The sequence below is a fragment of the Phalacrocorax carbo genome, assembly GCF_963921805.1.
Source record: "Phalacrocorax carbo chromosome W unlocalized genomic scaffold, bPhaCar2.1 SUPER_W_unloc_1, whole genome shotgun sequence".
Taxonomy (NCBI): domain Eukaryota; kingdom Metazoa; phylum Chordata; class Aves; order Suliformes; family Phalacrocoracidae; genus Phalacrocorax; species Phalacrocorax carbo.
The window spans coordinates 2,271,226-2,289,761 of NW_026990243.1; the positions used below are offsets into that span (position 1 = coordinate 2,271,226).

General features: G+C 43.8%; 1 protein-coding gene across 1 annotated transcript in view; it reads right to left on the reverse strand.

Annotated features, from left to right (window-relative positions):
* LOC135310807 (BDNF/NT-3 growth factors receptor-like) overlaps positions 1 to 18,536 on the reverse strand; it is a 203,471-nt gene that overhangs the window by 22,488 nt on the left and 162,447 nt on the right. The window contains exon 14 of the mRNA XM_064439796.1: positions 11,886 to 12,120. Coding sequence (XP_064295866.1) covers positions 11,886 to 12,120 — 235 coding nt within the window. The remainder of the gene's footprint in view (positions 1 to 11,885; positions 12,121 to 18,536) is intronic.

Consider the following 18,536-nt stretch of genomic DNA (forward strand, 5'->3'; position numbering starts at 1 on the left):
CACCCTGCTACAAAGGGGAGTGACCAAAAAGACTTGCCCCCCCACACGCGTAAAGAGCATGCGGGCTAATCTACATGGCAAGCGTGGCTAATTTAACTACGGCTGACCAACGGCAAGTGGGATGCTTATCACTGACCAATGAGTGTAAACTTAGGCGTGTTTTTACTAATTGTTATTAATTAAGTAACTGAATATAAACCCTGTAATATTGTATGACGGGATGCACGTTAGGTGGAAGGATCCCCCGTGCATCCAGCGCTGCTTGCTTGTCTCTATTCAATAAATTGTAAACTTTGATTGAAATTCCGTTGAAGGCTAAATTAATTATAACATGGTAATGCCCATGCTGACATTTTAACTAATGTAACCCTTGCTGCTCCCATACCAAATATATTGGAGCAAGCATGACTCTATCACGATTTTTTCCACCAATCAAAGGCTTTAGTGAAACAATTCTGTATCACCATTGCTGACACCAAGTTAATCATGCAAACTTGCCCAGACTGTCAGGCCTGTGTATCTACCCCCGCCTTAGCAGTGAACCCTCGAGGTTTACATTCCCTCCACCTGTGGCAAACAGATGTCACTCACATTCCTGAGTTTGGACGACTTAAATATGTTCATGTATCCATTGATACGTTATCTCATGCAGTATAGGCAACAGCCACCACTGGCGAAACAAGCAGACATATACAGGCCCATTTCCGAGCCACTTTTGCTGCACTCAGAATCCCAAGTGAAGTTAAAACTGACAGTGGCCCAGCCTACAGCAGTAGCTCACTTAAAACCTTTTTTCACAAATGGGGTATTTGCCATGTTACTGGCATTCCCCACTCCCCTACCGGTCAAGCTATAGTAGAACGAACACACCACACAGTCAAACAACTGCTCCAAAAACAAAAAGGGGGAGATAGCCAAGAAACCCCGCACAACCGATTAGCAAAAATATTATACGTGATGAACCATTTGTCACTACTGTTCCAAAACGATAATACCCCACCTATAGTAAAACACTATAAATCCATGAGCAAAGCCCTAACATCTATTTAACATTCAGAACAGCCCTTAGTAATGATAAAAAATCTAAACACAGGCCTGTGGGAAGGCCCTCATCTGCTAATAACTTGGGGGAGAGGGTATGCTTGTGTCTCCACAGGTTGCGGTCCCCAATGGATTCCGGCAAAAGGAGTGAAACCATGGCTTGCAGCCTCATCACCTTCCTCGCCATCAGCTTCTGCCATTTGTGGGTCTCCATCCAACCACGAAAAAATGTCTGGGTTACCCTCGCAAGCTTAACAGGACAGGAGTCGATATGCCTGTCCTCAGCCAGCACGGATAATCCCTTTACAACATGTCTTGTGGGGACTCATGGTTGACTGGATGGGGAATCACAGGATGGTTCAAGGAAATAGTAAAAATGGCTATAGTATTTCTAATAATATTACTAATTTTGCTTTTGTTTTTGACATTCTGCAGCGATTAATAGAGAACAGTAAAAAAAGTCTGGCTAATACAAAATAAAAACGGGGGAGATGTGGGGGATGAATTTGCAAGTAACTTAGCACTGTTTGACATGTCCTTGAACTGAAGCAACACAGCAGTAAAAAGCAGCAAAAATAAATGAGATAGCGCAAATAGAACAGCCTATTAGAATGTAGCATAAAGTGCATGTTTAGATCTAGCTGACAAATAACAGAAACTGTTTGTGCACGTGATTGCGTGAGGAATGTGTCGAAAAGATATATAAGCAGTGAAAAGCTGACAATAAAGGTCTCCTGCAGAACATCTGTCAGGAGTCCGTGACATTCATCCCTGCAATATACCTCTATCAGCCCTCACCATATTTACTGATGGATCAGGTTGAACCGGCTGGGCAGTTATTGTGTGGAAAGATCCATGTACTCAAACTTGGTTGTCAGATATCAGCCATGCTGATGGTTCTCCACAAATTGTGGAACTCGCTGCAGTAGTCTGAGCTTTTCAGCTTTGGCAAGAACCCCTCAATATTGGAACAGACTCAGCTTATGTAGCCAGGCTAGTATCTCGTTTAGAAAATGCATGTTTGCGGGACGTTTCTCATCTGCTATTATTCCACTATCTATTCCAGCTGTCCCGTCTCTTGAATGACAGAAAAGAACCTTATTTTATTACACATATTAGAGCACATACGACTCTCCCTGGCCCTTTGGTTGAAGGCAACCGGCGAGCAGATGCTCGGACCATGCCTGTTCAAGTACTTCCCAATATGATGGAACAAGCCTGGATTTCCCACGCATTTTCTCACCAAAATGCGAAAGCATTACAAAAAAATGTTTTCTTTGACGTCTGTACAAGCCCATGACATTATTAGTGCTTGTCCAGACTGCCAATGCTTCTTTAGCACAACATCATGCACAGGCGTTAATCCTAGGGGACTGACTGCCTTAGAATGATGGCAAACAGATGTTACCCATTTTCCAACATTTGGTCGCTTGAAATATATTCACGTTTCTGTTGATACCTTCTCGGGAGCAATTTTTGCTTCTTGTCATGCCAGAGAAAGAGCCTGAGACGTAATCAAACACTTTACCTGTGCTTTGCATCCTTAGGTATCCCGTGCATAATTAAGACTGATAATGGCCCAGCCTATATTTCACATTGTCTACTAACCTTTTTTAAAGATTGGGGGGGTAAAACACATCACAGGTATTCCTCACTCCCCCACAGGGCAAGCCATTGTTGAACAAGCACATAACACCTTAAAACACATTTTGCTACAACAAAGCGAGGGAGCTGGAACCTTGACTCCACAAGAGCGTTTAGCAAACACTCTGTATGTCCTTAACTTTTTGAATTTTTCTGATACAGGTCCCCCCATTAGCCAACACTATCTCTCTATGCAAACAGACCGGCAGAGCATTGAAGGAAAGGCACAGGTCCTCATACGAAATTTAGAATCCGGGATAATGGAGAGTCCCTTCCCCCTAACAACATGGGGAAGAGGTTATGCTTGTGTCTCCACAGGGTCAGGACCTCGCCGGATCCCAGCCTGTTGCGTCTGGCCGTATCGGTATCAACCCTCAACAGAAAATTCCGCATGGGAAGAATCAAACCCTACTGAAGGAAAATTAAGATGCTCTGTTTGTTGATTGTATTTATAATCTGTTCATGTAAGTGGGTATGTTCTTGGCCAGGGTTACCCAAGGTGCCATCGTCTAACAATGTTTGGGTAACATTGGCGAAAGCCATAAACCAAAACTCTCTCATTCTGAATATATTCACAAAAGTATTCAGCTGCTAGAACAAAACCTGCAGAAACTGCAAATGGACGGTGACTGGAGTTGGCCTGATCAGCTCTTTAGTGGGCTAGGTCTGGGCGGATGGGTAAAAACCCTTGTGAAGTACGTAATTGCGGCGAGCGAGGAAAGCAAGCGGCCAACTCAATGTGAGTGATAGAGCAAGCTTCAGCTTTATTTTTAAGTCACAGCGCTTTTATATGCTCTTGTAAACAAGCTTCAACAATTACCTAATACAGGTTGCGACACCTTCTTAACAAACAGTCTATTTCTGTACTTCGTGCCTAATTCCTTGTTCTTGTTTATCGTTTGCTCTCAAGGCCGAGAGATATCCCTGCCTTTCTTCTTTGCTCTCAAGGCCGAGATATCTCTCGCCTTTCTCCCTCTTCCTGGTGACTTGCAGATTCTCTGTAATTTCCCATCAGTGGGTCTGATCTCTGTAATTTTCCATCAGCGGGTCTGACGCCGGGTCTGTAGTCAAGCTAATTCCATCGCATACCTATAATCCTCCAGCCCGCTTTCTATCTCAAACAACTTATCATGAGACCCACATGCTGATTCAAACCTATAGTTTCCCACACGTAATATTTTGCATTGGAATATTTTTGTGTATTGTTATCTGTATCCCATGCTTATTATAATGCTTACAACGTTTAATAGATAAATCTCTGAAAACCATATTGATAGTTGAAAAAGAAGGGGGAGTTGTGGAATAGGTGAATGTGACCTCCCGTGACAGCACCAGAGATCTCATCACCCTTGTTGGATGCAAGCTGTGGGATAGAAAAACAACCCACAAACACGCAGAACTGAGGCCTTGATATACAGGACAGAAGGTCAGGGGCGCAGCTGGTGCACCAAAGCAGGAGAGCGTGCTTACCTGTGTTTATACCATATATGGAGCTAGTGTGATAGAACACATTCAGAGGCAGAGAGAAGGGAAAAATACTAGCTCAGGAGGCAGACTGTATTAAGGCTGATCTCTTGCTAATAAACGGCTTCGGCTTCGCTTGTGCATGAATACGGAGTCCGTGTCGTGAATTGCCACACGGTTAATTACAAAATTTTTAGAATATGGGTTTTTGGTAGAATGTGAATCAGAATATAATACTCCTATATTACCAGTAAGGAAATCTGGAGGCAAGGAATATCAACTAGTTCAGGATTTAAGGGCTATAAATCAGTTAGTCCAAGATATACACCCAGTAGTGGCTAATCCATACACTTTACTGACCTCTTTAAAAGAGGAACATAAATAGTTTACTATACTAGATTTGAAGGATGCCTTCTTTTGCATACCTCTGGACATAAAAAGCCAAAGCGTATTTGCTTTTGAATAGGAAAGCCCCACCACAGGACGAAAGACGCAGCTAACATGGACTGTGCTTCCACAAGGATTTAAAAATAGCCCTACGATATTTGGGAATCAGCTGGAAAAAGAATTACAGATATGGAAGAAAACAGAACCAAGGGAGAGGCATATTGTAACACTATGTGAATGACATTCTGATAGTGGCAAAAAGTAAAGAAAAATATTTTGAAATTAAGATTCAGCTTATTAAATTTTTTGGGCCAAGGAGGATACAGAGTTTCCAGAAACAAAGCCCAAATAGGAAAAGAAACAGTGACTTATTTGGGATTTGAGATATCTCAAGGACAAAGACAATTAGGAAATGAAAGGAAAGAAGCTATTTGTCAAATTCCTGAACCTAGCAGCCCAAAGGAACTGAGAGCTTTTCTGGGGATGATTGGATGGTGTCGACTCTGGATTCTGAACTATGGACTGTATGTGAAGCCACTACATGAAGCTTTAAGAGAATCTAAAGATTGATATTTGACTTGGACACCTGAATGTCAGAAATCATTCAAAGAACTTAAAAAGGCACCTAATGATGGCTCCTGCCTTGGATTTACCTGATCTGACCAAACCTTTTGAGTTGTTTGTACATGAAAGGCAACATCTGGCTCTTGGAGTGCTGGCACAATGGTTGGGATCCTGGAGGCAGCCGATGGGATACTCTTCCAAAACAACTTGATAATGTGAGTAAAGGATGGCCGGGATGTTTGCGTACTTTGGCAACAACAGTACTGCTGATCCAAGAAGCTTGAAAACTGACCATAGGTCAAAAGGTGGTGATATGTGTGTATCACACTGCTGAAATATCAGGTTGTCTTATTGGAACAAGATGATGTAGAATTAAAAACCACAGCAATTGTTAATCCAGCAATGTTCTTGTCAGCAGAAAATCTGACGGGAAATTTAGAACAATTTAGCCGAAAATTTATTTCTCTCCCACTCTTCCCTGAAGCATCTCTTAACAACTGAGCTGATTCAATGTAGAATGTCATTAACAACCTAACAGCAAACAAGGACTGGTGATGACCCTTATCTTAGAGACGCAAACTATAAATAAACATCTTGGGTGAGTCTAACATCCTGACAGGACCGCAGCATCTCAGAAAACTGATTCCAGTGTATTAATAAACATAACTACCAAACCATTTCTTGCAGAGCACTTTGGAGCTATAGAAATCCTTCCAATAAATAACAGATAAAGCTTTCAAGGTTGGGGGAAAATTGCTTCCATGTATGTGATTAAGTCTGAACAGTTAAAAAGACTTATCCTCCTACAAAAAATCAAGTACAGTAGGTCAGAACCATCCCAGTGTTGGTATCCCTAAGAAAATTGAATTTTTGGAACTGTCTGCTAAAGACATAACAATGAAGTATGCGAGCCTGGCAAAACAGAAGTTGAGGGTCAGAGAGGGGAGCTGAGAGATATGGAAGCACTTTTTTTACAACTGTATCCTTGAGGAGAGCTGAGAGACTGATCAAAGCAAACATCCCACCTCAGAAGCCGCTGAGAAGGGGGTGATAAAGTGTGTAGTCAAGGAGAACAACTAATTGGGATGTAGATAAGAACAAAGTGCCAAACACAGGAACTATCCTCATTATAATACTAAAAATCAGGCCCATAGCCCAGGAACCACCCCCCTCTAGTAAGTCCCTCACACTCTGAGCATGTGCAGTAAATTAAAAGTGAGATGTACCATTACGTAGAAGCAAGAAAGAAATTAACTAATGATTAGCTGAGGGTTGTGAATATTAGCTGTGACTGACACATTTAACTGTATAAATGCCTCCTAGGTTCTCAGTGCAGGGTGCTAGCTTTGTGGGTTACCACGTAGCACCAATCTTTGTGCAAAAGTTACTTGAATAAGATACCTCCACTCCGTGTGCTGGTTTTGCACACCAGGTGATTGAACCCACTTTTCAGGATAACAGTGTCATTGCTGACAGTTTCATTACTTAGGTCTGCCACGGACATAATTCTCCAGGCAACTATTTGATAAGTCATAATAGCCTTGACTGATTTGTGAGCAGCTTCTGACTAGCTGTCGTGGTTTAGCCAGCAGCTCAGCCCCACACAGTCGCTCGCTCACTCCCCCACCAGCAGATGGGGGAAAGAATCAGAAGGGTAACGCTCGTGGGTTGGGATAAGAACAGCTTAATAATGAAAATTAAAAGAAACAACAACAGAAATGCAATGTTATGGAGAACAACGAGAGGCGCAAAGCCCCAGGGGAGGGGGGGAGAGGGGGAACGAACCGCCGAAACAACCCGCACGCGACGCAGCCACTCACCGCCCACCAACCCAACGCCACACTGCTCCCGAGCCGCAAACTGCCCCCCCCTTAATATACTGGTCATGGTGTCACATGGTATGGAATGAACCTGCCATTGGCCAGTCGGGGTCAGCCGCCCCCACCATGGCCCTGCCCCTCCCAGCCCCCCACCACGCGGCAGAGCTCGGGAAGCTGGAAAGGTAGCCGACCCCCACAGTGAGGAGAATTAACCCCTTCTCAGCCAAAACCAGCACACTAGCCCACATATGGCCCTAGTAGGGCAGGCCAAAATCACACAGGCTCGACTCTAACTTCCAGCTTTTATCAGCGTGAAAGATGGTGGCAAGACAGGCTGTGGCTCTGTCCCTCTTCTTGTGCTGGCCAAAAGCCAGCTGGAGTGTGAGGGGCTGGAGAAACGGTCCTTCTTGGTTTTTTCACTGTGCAGAACAAGCAACTTCCCGAAATTTGTTATCTATGCACCATATTGCAAGCTACTCCATCAGTTTGGATGAAGCCATCTATTATTATGTCTTACATCTACTTTTTTCTCCCTTCATTGTGGTTGTAACAAGTTTGCAGGATTCCTATGCACAAAGTTCACCCAATGCACAATATTTAAAAAGCATAACAGTATTTATTGCTCTATTATAGCCTTGCATAAGCAGTTACTAACATATTGCTCTATTATAGCCTGGCATAAGGAGTTACTAGCATATTGTTTTCCTTTTATGAGAGTCTTAACAACCCAACTATGCCTGAGACACCACTGAGCAGGAGGGTGACCATTAGCAGGGTCAGCACAGAGAAGGGAGGTAGGCATGGCACCTTCAGGGCACCCCCTGTGGTTCGTAGAGCATGCTCTGTGTCCTCTCTCCTCTCCACTTTGAGCCAGGGTTTTTTATACCCTCAGCAGATTCAGTGGAAAAGTACTGACTAGACGTTGCCACACGCATAGCCAGTGCATGCAACAAGGCCTGCCAGGTGCGTGCTCTGCCGGCTAATAGCAGCTTCTGGATTGCAACAACATATTGTTCAATAACAATCCTCCCGGTTCCCTTCTTCAAGGTCGCATTCTCACAGCTGTGTTCAGCTGTGAGATGAGCCCTATTGTGTTATCTTGGTCTTAACGACTTGGGTGCCAGGCAATCTCTGTCCACACCTGGGCTATCTGCTCCCTGAGCTGTGTACCAGAATTGTGGCCAGAATGTAAAATATTGACCAAAGCCAGTCATCTTGATCCTATAACTAGCAATCCAAGAGGGAGACCTTTCAATCTCTCTGGGACTGCAGCGGGCTGTGTGACCCTGTATGTCTCTGGGCTGTGATGCCTCTCAGGGTACATTTTGCGAGGACTGAAGGAAAGTCTGCTAATGATTTTGCAAAGACTCAAAGGCCTGATTTCGCGAGGTTCACTGGCTGTGTGCTGATGAATGCCAGCACATAAAAGTGAGTAATTTATGAAACTCACAAAAAGGGAAATTTTACTCACAGGTTAACTTCGGGGGGTGTGTGTGCAAATTGACTATATATATATATATATATATTTATTATCCCTATTCTCATAAACCATTGACCAAGTCTGAGACTAAGATTGGACCTAGCTGTACCTAGACTTCTCTCTGAAAGGAGTTTAGAAAGCAAGGGGGTCTATTCTGAACCTCGTGACTCAATGGGAGGGTCCTCCTTATAACCCTGCATCCACAATCCCTCTGTGAATCATTCTAAGCAGAGTATACCTCAATTTTCCTTTGTGCACTTTTTCTATGTAAGTAATAGAGTGAACCTTGCCATTCTTGAATCTTTAAGTCGCTATGCTGATTGTAATAAATTCCATCAAACTGCTGCTTTATATTGGCTAATTCTGTTAGGAATTCTACAACCTAATACTGTGATCTATCACAAAAATATTAATAAATCTTAAATTGCTAACCAAAGCTGTGTAACAAATCATATTCCTGACAATTTGGTGTAGTCGGCGATATCCACAAATCTGTATCTGCGACAATTTGGCGTAGTCAGTAGGATCCACAAGGTTTTGTGACATTCATCCATACTTTTGTCTTTTACTCACACCTTTCTCCACTCTCCTGCCTTATTCCCTCTCTCATGTCCATTATTGTACCCTCTTCACTAGTCATGCTGTCCCTTTCCTTCTCTCTCTTCTCCCTGGTCCCCACTCAGCCTCCCTCAGCCTCTAGGTAAGAGAAGATGAAGTGACAAAGAGAAAGGGAGATGTGGGAATGAATGTTGATGATGGACAGTCAGAGAGAAAGGAAACATGAGAAATGGAGCGTATCACTTGAATGAAGGGCTTTGAGAGGCACTCAGGCATCCCTCCCCATCCCCCAGACATTCCTTTGGTGAACCCCTGGTTCCTCCAAGTCACAGGTCAGGCAGGATAAAATCTTGGCCTTGTTCTAAACTCTTTCTTCATTAGGTGGAAGCTTTTCTCAAGTGGTTATGTGCTAGAATCAAGGACTAAACTCAGAGGTACACGAGCAAGTGAGATGACACTAGAGTCGGTACAGTACCACATGCCTGTGCCAGGTTTCAGTTGTCCCCAGGAAGCCCTTAGGATTAGCTAGCTTCCATCCATTTTTTTGTATTTACTTTTTCTGCTGTGGGGATTAATTATTTTTTTCTGTTGAGGCCTTTGCAAACATTTAGTATTAAGCATGATCATTCATTCTTAAGTATAATGATGAACATGGTAAATAAATTCAGTCTTATTGAAATACAGAAGAGAGACATATCCCCAGGCCCAAAAGTATTGCTCATACAAAATCAAGAAACCTTGGCCTTTGGTGCTCACTGATGTCCTCTCAAACACAATTATAGCCAGAGATTACTAATCTGTATATTTATCCAAGTTATGAAACAAAGTCATGCTTGTTTTACATTGAAGAAATAGCTTGAAGTGCTGAATTTCAAAAATAACAAAACCTAAGAATCTGGTTTGTATGTTTACTAAATACTAGGTGTGCTTTTTTATAAAAGGGACAAAGAACAAAGGAAACTGCTACTCCTTAGCTATTAAATGAAACAACACTCAAACAGAACTCGTGTGTGTAGATTCTTCTGCCCTGTCCAGTCTCATCCAGATGTAAAGGTATATTAGGTATATGTGGCAAGGTTTTGGTAGTGGGCAGGGAGGGCTACAGGGGTGGTCTCTTTGGGGCTGCCCTGTGCCATACACAGCCAGTTCTAGACAGCTCTGCAACGGACCCATCCCAGGCCAAAGCTGAGCCAATCAGCAAAGCATATTTAAGCATATTTAAGAAAGGATAAATAAACCCTGCACAGCAGCTGTGAGAGGAAAGAATGAGAAAAATGTGAGAGAAACAGCACTGCAGAGACCAATATCAGTGAAGGAGGGGGAAGAAGTGCTCCAGGCACTGGAGCAGATATTCCCCTGCAGACCATGGAAGAGACCACAGTGGAGCAAGTATTTCCCTGCAGCCGGTGGAGACAACCATGCCAGAGCAGCTATCCACACTGCAGCCCATGGAGGGCCCCATGCTGGAGCAGGGTAAAAGTATGAGAAGGAAGGTGTGGCAGAGAGGAACTGCTATGTACTGACCACAACTGCCCATTCCCCAACCCCTCCTGAGCTGCTCAGGGTTGGGGGGGATGTAGTGGAGTTGGAAATAAAGGAGTGAAGTTGAGCCTCGGAAAAAAGGGAGTGTGGGGAAGTTGTTTCAGTTTTTGTTTTTGTTTCTCACCATCCAACTCTATTTTTAACTGTCAATACATAAAACTAATTTTCCCCAAGTTGAATCTGTTTTCCCCATGATGGTAATTGGTAAGGGATCTCCCTGTCTTTATTTTGAGCCATGAGCTTTTTCATCTTATGTTTTTCCCCTCAACCTGTTGAGAAAGGGGAGTGAGAGAGTGGCTGGGTGGGTATCTGGTGGCCAGCCAAGGTCAACCCACCACAAAAGGTGATCTCTCTTCAGGCACTGCAGAAACATTGGTGCCAAGGGGACACTGTTCTTTTATAGACACAGCAGCGCAATTAAAGTGGCTAAGGAATAGGCCTTCATTTTATCTATAAGGAGTTCACTGGTAACAAATTACATGGGAGGCAGGTGCAGAGAATGTGTTTAAAGATTCTGAGTAGCTTACATTACAGGATACAGCTCTAACATTTATATACTAACAGCTTGGCCATGGATTGCCTCCCCCATGCTACAAAAAACTGATAGCTGCCACTCCAGTTCTACCCATGAAATTACATAGTACAAAGCCAACATTAACAACAATAATCAGCCGTCTATCCTAGAGATTCTAGAAGCCTTTTGCAAACTTCACAGATCATTTTATGGCAACTGAGCTCAGGGAAAATGGCCAGCACCAGAATATGAACAAGCACCATGGGCTATCGTTACCCACCACTAAGTTACAGCCCTCACCAGAGTGACACAAAACAAATGTTCAGCTATAAACAGTAAGACTAAAGAACTGTCTTAAAGCAGGAAATGCTGTCAGCAAGTAAAATAACTGCTGCGTTCAGTGCTGCTGACCATTATATCTATTTAAGTAAACTGAAACATTATACAATAACCAAAAGTTACAATTACAAATGTATAAGAACATATTTTAATATCTTCTGAGAGTTGGGCCAAATTTGATTAACCTCGCTTCCTTTTTATCTCCTGCTTCTTCACTACAGCCAAGCAAACATGCCCAATTTCTGCCGAGAGTAAAAGACTGTTGTATGATTTATTATTAGAAAATAAAGCCAACATATATAAACAACAGGACACGCCAATCTTATTCTGATTAACTCTCCCCAAATTTACCAAAACTAATACCAAAACTGAGCAAATACCATGGGTATTTACTCAGAACTAGCTTCTCCATATGCCAGCCCCTAAATAATCTCACAGAGACTGTCCAGTGTAAAAGTAGAATCAGTCACATGAATGCAGTAATATGACTGAACACCACCTCAGTTATTACTGATTATAGCAGTTCACTTACCCTATAGTAGTCTGTGCTGTACACATCTCTAGACATCCCAAAATCCCCAATCTTCACCAGCAGGTTCTCGCCAACCAGGCAATTCCGGGTAGCAAGATCCCGATGCACAAAGTGCTGTGATGCCAAGTAAACCATACCAGCTGAAATCTGCTGGACAATGTGAAGCATCTGTGACTGAGTCAGCTCAGCAGGACGGTTGCCTTCTGCCATCAATACTGCATCTGGTCCGTGTACCCTGCACCAAAAAACAAGCCAATGAAGTAATAGGCCACATGTAAGCTAGAGAAGTAAAAGTGGGCCCTAAACCACAAAATTGTCTCACTCAAATATAATGACAAAAAGGGCTAAGAATTCATTGGTGAAATAGGGGAGAATTTGCCTCTTGAATTTTCCTTTACTGTTTTCTTTCATGGTGACAGAGACAGGTGATTTAAAGACTGTTACACAATGGATATAACACATTGCTTAGGGGAATAAGGTAGATGGTTTATGACAATATATATCATTCCTAAACCACCACCTTTCTCCTGTTCTGTTTCAGCAACTAATTTCCTAGCCAACTTCCTTCTCAGAAGCAAGTGCAGCAATTTTAGATTTATAGCTGTCATGGTTTTAGCTGGGATAGAGTTAATTTTCTTCACTGCAGCTGGCATAGTGCTGTGCTTTGGACTTAGTATGAAAACAATGTTGATAACACACCACTGTTTTAATAGTTCCTGGGCACTGCTTGTACTAGTCAAGGACGTTTCCAGCTTCCCATGCTCTGCCGGGTGCACAAGAAGCCGGGAGGGGAGAGGGCACAGCTAAGAGAGCGGATTCAAACTGGCCAAAAGGATATTCCATATCATGTAACGTCATGCCCAGAATGTTAACTGGGAGGAGCTGGCAGGGGGAGGGAGGCAGCAATCACGGCTTGGGGACCGGCAGCGTCGGTTGGCGGGTGGTGAGTGGTTGTATCATTTGTGTTTCTGGTTTTTTCCCTTTTTTTTTTCCTTTTCCTTTTTATTATATTATCATTATTGTTATTATTATCATTATTATTTTATTTTAATTATTAAACTGTTCTTATCTTAACCCACAAGGGTTTTTTTTGCTTTTGCTGTTCCGATTCTCTCCACATACCACAGGGGTGGGGGGACTGAGCGAGTGGCTGCGTGGTGTTTAGTTGCTGACTGGGGCTGAACCACGACAGTCCTTTTTGGTGCCCAATGTGGGGCCCAAAGGGTTGAGATAATAACAGTTGCTGGTCACAGCATAGACTCTGTTCTCAATATTAGTTTATCCAATCTGCACCATGCTCTTGTATTTGCTGTGTCTCTTAAAGATTGGTGTTGGGTTTTGTGGTCTGCTGTGCTCTGCAGGGATTAGAGATGTTTTGCCTGGGAGAGTTGTTTTTAAAACATTGGCCTTCATTTTTATTTGGTATTTGAAATTTATACTGAAGCCGTTACTGTACTTTGGGTACCACCTCGTTGAGACAATTAGCAATTATACCTCCTCCTCTGAGAGGTTTTTTATGCAGGAAATACAGAACAGCACCTTAGTTACCATCTTATAGAATGTCTCCTCCTTCATTACAACATCTTTTCAGTATCTTGAACATCCTTGGGTAGTTAAGATATAACTGTTGATATTGCTTTGGCAGATGGTTTCAGCTCTGTCTAAGGTTAGTAAGCAAGTTAAGAATATCATCCAGAGATCTGCCCCAAGGCTCAATAGTTATGCATGGCAGGGTATGTGGGATATTATGGGCAAATGCCTAAGACGGTGGGCACCCCCAGTGTCATGGGACTTCACCCCTGAACAAGTGCAGAATCCTGAAAAATTAGTAGAATATTTGGAGGAAGTATGTTGTCACCCTGGCAATCCCAGAGAGATACAAATCACTGCAATATGCTGGGGCCTGGCCCATGCCTATCAATCCCTGTTTAACACTATTCAGTACCACCAAGGGGAAGAGAAGGCCTCTGGATCAAAAAGGATAAGGACAAGGAAAGCGAGAAGCACTATGGCCACTCCAATCCCCATGACAGACGCTGCGGGTACTCCAACCTTGGTGACAAGCGCTGTGGCCACTCAAACCCCCTTGATAGATGCTGCAGCTACTCCAACCCCTGTGACAAGCTGTGGAATAATTGCTGGAGGTGACTTAGAAATTAAACCTATGTTTTTAGAAAAGGTACAGCATTGAAGAAGCTGTCTGGTTGAAGTACAGCTTCTATGTGAGGAATCCATTCCACAATAGTTCCCTAGTAACCATAGATGTCAGCAATGCCAGGAAAACTTGGCGTACTGACTCTAAAAGGAGTTGTCTGGAGGGTGGAGAGGTGTGGAGGCATTGCGGCCAGGCTCTGTGATAAATGGGAACTCAAGGTACCATGGAGCTGGTACGCTGCATATTTGCCACCCTGGGCCAACAGTCAATCATACTTTTGACAAAATTATGTCCTTTTGGTGAACTTTGCTCATTATAATATCATTATAATACCAAAACACACCTCCATCCCAAAAGTTACCCACCTCTAAGGTGCAACCACCCCTCACCGGGCATGCGCTTTGAATTTCTTCTAGTCTATGCTTTTAAAAGTAAAGCAAGGAAATTCTGCAGCAATCATAATAAAGGTATGTATGACTAGAGTCACTCAAGCTCCACCTGAAAGGTAAAAAACAGTATAAAATGTGTGAAGAGAAAGAGGGTGTTGGGGAAGATACCATTGCATACCACTCTGATTTCTGGGACCAGTCAATGGGCTGAGCCTCCTTCCCCCCCACTGGGACGCCTTTGGGTAAGATCAAAACATCTGGGTATACCATCTGTTTCCCCGGGAAAACTTAGAAACCTCTCTATAGCTGCACTTCAAATCTCCAATCCTTCATATTTGCTTAATGCATTTGTAGCCTAGCAGTGTTACTCATCTTCTTAGTATTTGTGTGTGTCTTGTAACCAGCAATCTTATCACTGGTAATCCAAAGAACCTGTGTATCTATTGCTTTAATAAATTGTATTATTCATTACTAACAACAAATACTTTCATGAGTGGTTACTTCTACAACCCTTAGAAATTAAACCATTGACCATGTCTTAGACTAAGACTGGACTTAGCCGCACCTAGGCTCCTCTCTGAGGAGGAGTTTAGAAAGCAAGGGGGTCCTGTCTGAACCTCGTGACTCAACGGTAGGGTCTACCCCTAGCCACCCCTCAGACTCTTACCATTAATGCAACACAAGCATTGCAGCTGAATCAGAGGATCAACCCGTGCCAGTATCAGTTGCCCCTATACACAAGAAGAAATCCTGGAAGTGAAAGTCACCTCGTTTAGAAAGGGATGATGAAAAAGCAGGGCCATCACGAGGAGAGGAGGAGGAAGAGGAAGAACTCATACAAGAAACGGAAACTACCCGATCTCTATCCTTGAGTGAGTTGCGGGATATACGGAAAGATTTCGGGCGTCATTCAGGTGAGCACGTTTCGGGCTTGAGGTGTTTTATAGTGACCTGGACAATCAACAGTCATCCAAAGATCCAGACGAAGCCGAGTGCACACGACCCATGTGGTGGAAGTTTGTACAGAGTGTACCATTGACGTATGGGAACTCATTAACAATAATGTCCTGGAAAGATGACGAGGCACCAACGGTGGCGGAGTTGATTGATAGACTCCAGGATTATGAAACAAATCTCTCTTCCTCCCTCATGTCGGCTGTGGAGAAACTGTCCCAGAAGGTTCAGCAGCTCGAAGAGGATATGTTCTACTCCCCACCAGTACAGACCAGTATCTCAGCCATTAGGAGTAAGCGTCCCTTTGCTCAAGCGAGAGGCTAAACACCTACGGGGCACCCTATGGTTTTACCTGCATGACCATGGAGAGGATATGAGGAAGTGGGATGGAAAACCTACCTCGACCCTAGACGCACGGGTACATGAGCTGCAAGGAAAAGCAATCACTCAGGGGGGTTCTTCCAGGAAAGCTGCTGCTCCAGTTTCCAGTAAGGAATTCCCCAGACAGAGGAGTAGAAGTGCTGATTTTACTTCTGATCTTAACAGAGACACTTGTGAGTCATATTTACAAGAAGTGAGGGATGAATACTATGATCAGGAATAGAGGGGCCCTGACTCCAGCCAGGTGGAGGAAAGGGATAACCGGGCTTACTGGACTGTGTGGATCCGATGGCCTGGCACATCTGACCCACAGGAGTATAAAGCTTTAGTGGACACTGGTGCACAGTGCACCTTAATGCCATCAAACTATATAGGGGCAGAACCCATCAGCATTGCTGGAGTGACAGGGGGATCCCAAGAGCTACCTGTATTGGAGGCCGAAGTGAGCCTAACTGGGAATAGTTCTAATTTCCCATCCATATGTATAGCATGACACTATTTTTGCTGATTTCACCACTGAGGGTGAGTTCTGCCCAACACAGGGATTCTCCACAATGGGAAAGGAACAAAAAACACAGACTAGTTGGAACAACTAAACAACTTCAGAAATAGGATTTTTCCAAGATCTAGCAATCTCTTAAAAGATATGCTCATCAACTGACTCGTGAGAAACTCCTATACACTGTAGGGCAAAGAAGTCCCTTCTGCATTTGGAAAGCCCAACAAAGCACTATAACATGTGTTTCACCTGTCTTAAATGTCACATCAGTGACACTGATGTGTCACGCACATATGGCACATCCTGGTACGTTGAGGATACAGACGACACCAAGTTGGGTGGGAGTGTTTATCTGCCTGAGGGTAGGATGATTCTACAGAGGGATCTGGACAGGCTGGCTGGCTGGCTGGGACAAGTCTAATTGTATGAGAGTCAACAAGGCTAAGTGCACTTGGCTCATAACAACCCCATGAAATTCTACAGGCTTGGGGAAGAGTGGCTGGAAAGCTGCCCGGCAGAAAAGGACCTGGGGGTGCTGGTCAACAGCCAGCTGAATATGAGCCAGCAGTGTGCCCAGGTGGCCAAGAAGGCCAACAGCATCCTGGCTTGTATCAGGAGTAGTGTGGCCAGCAGGACTAGGGAAGCAATCATCCCTTTGTTGTGGAGAACAACATCTTGTTTAATAGAAACAGCATGAGAAATATGTAGCTTCGGCCTGTTTGCTGAAACAGCCAAGGACGATGGATCAAAGAAAGGGCACGTACAAAGCAAGCTCTGCATGTTCCAGTGTTTTGCAAACAACAGGTGGCTGGCTAAATTCCAGAGATAAGGAGCTGAGAAACAAGAGTCAGGCGCCTGCCAGAAGGAACAGAAAATATAAGCATCGAGTTATACTGGGAACATGAATCAGGTGGTGATTGGGGAGTACACCGTATGGAGTCCGTGTCCATCATACACCACAAATGGCGCCCAAACAGGGACTTGAAAAATAACAAAGGGACTTGGAAAAATAACAAAGAGAAAGCAGCAACGGTATTTACTGGTGGTGTACCCCTGCACAGCTGGACGGAGGATACTGCATCAAGCGCTCATACACATTCATCACCAGTCGCTGGATGGCAAAGGTGAGCAGCCGCGGGGAAGTCCTATAGACTGCCATTTTACATTAGGGGGCAGTCAGCAACTAGGGAACAGAAGTTACATTCTGAAATTTTGCAATGCATTTTGCAAGAGCAAGGTTTTAAGGTCGCTCCGCTGCAGTTGGTGAGGTTGCTTGTATGGATTCGGGATCATTGTCCATGGTTTCCTAGTGAGCGTTCATATGATCTCGCCCTATGGCAGAAAGTTGGTGAGGAGATGCAGACTAAGTAACTTTTGTAGTTGGAGCTCCCTGATGGTATATTGATTACCTGGCGTGTGGTTTATACTGCTCTCAGAACTCTGCTACCTGCTAAACAGGTACTGCAGAATGTAAATGATCCTGCACTGCTGCTCAATGAGTCAAACGGAAGAAAAGAACCCTGTTCATTTGAATTTATAGATCCTGAGCCAAAATCAGACTATGCTAAAGTGGCGGCTGACCCTCCATTATTGGAGGATGTAACTAATCCTGAGGATCCTTTTGATCCCCGTCCTGCCGATCCTGAACAGGAGTCAGATTTGTAACCCTCCCCCCCCCCCCGCTCACTCCTGTAAAAATTATGGCTGCTTCTGCCCCTACGGCAGACAAGATTTTGCAACAATGACAAAAAACTCTCTCACATTTATTTTTGACACATCTGCCTCCTTCTGCGCACCCCCCACCCATTTCTCAATTGCAAGGAGCTGTTCAGCCTACAGCTCCGGGTGGGCTGCTTGATGAGTGTCAGACAGAAGCATTAAAAAGAGGGGATATATCACTCCTTCAAGCCATGCCTGTGCTATATCGACCACATAGGCCACCGCAGTATACTAATTTATCATATGAAGTGATAAAGGAGCTGGGTAAGTCAATAAAGGAATACTGTTTACAGGCATCATTTACAAGGAATTTGCTACAACATATAGCAGAATCTTATGTAATGACACCCACAGACTGGAAATTCATTTTACGCCTTATCTTGTCTGCAGCACAATATTCTGTGTGGGTTTCTGAATACCATGACCTAGTTCAGGTCCAGGTAATGGACAATTTATCAGCTGGAATCGCTATCGGTCTTAATGAGTTGATAAGGGAAGGGAATTATGCTATGGGGACAGTACAAGCTGGCATGCCATGAAACGTTTTTACTCAG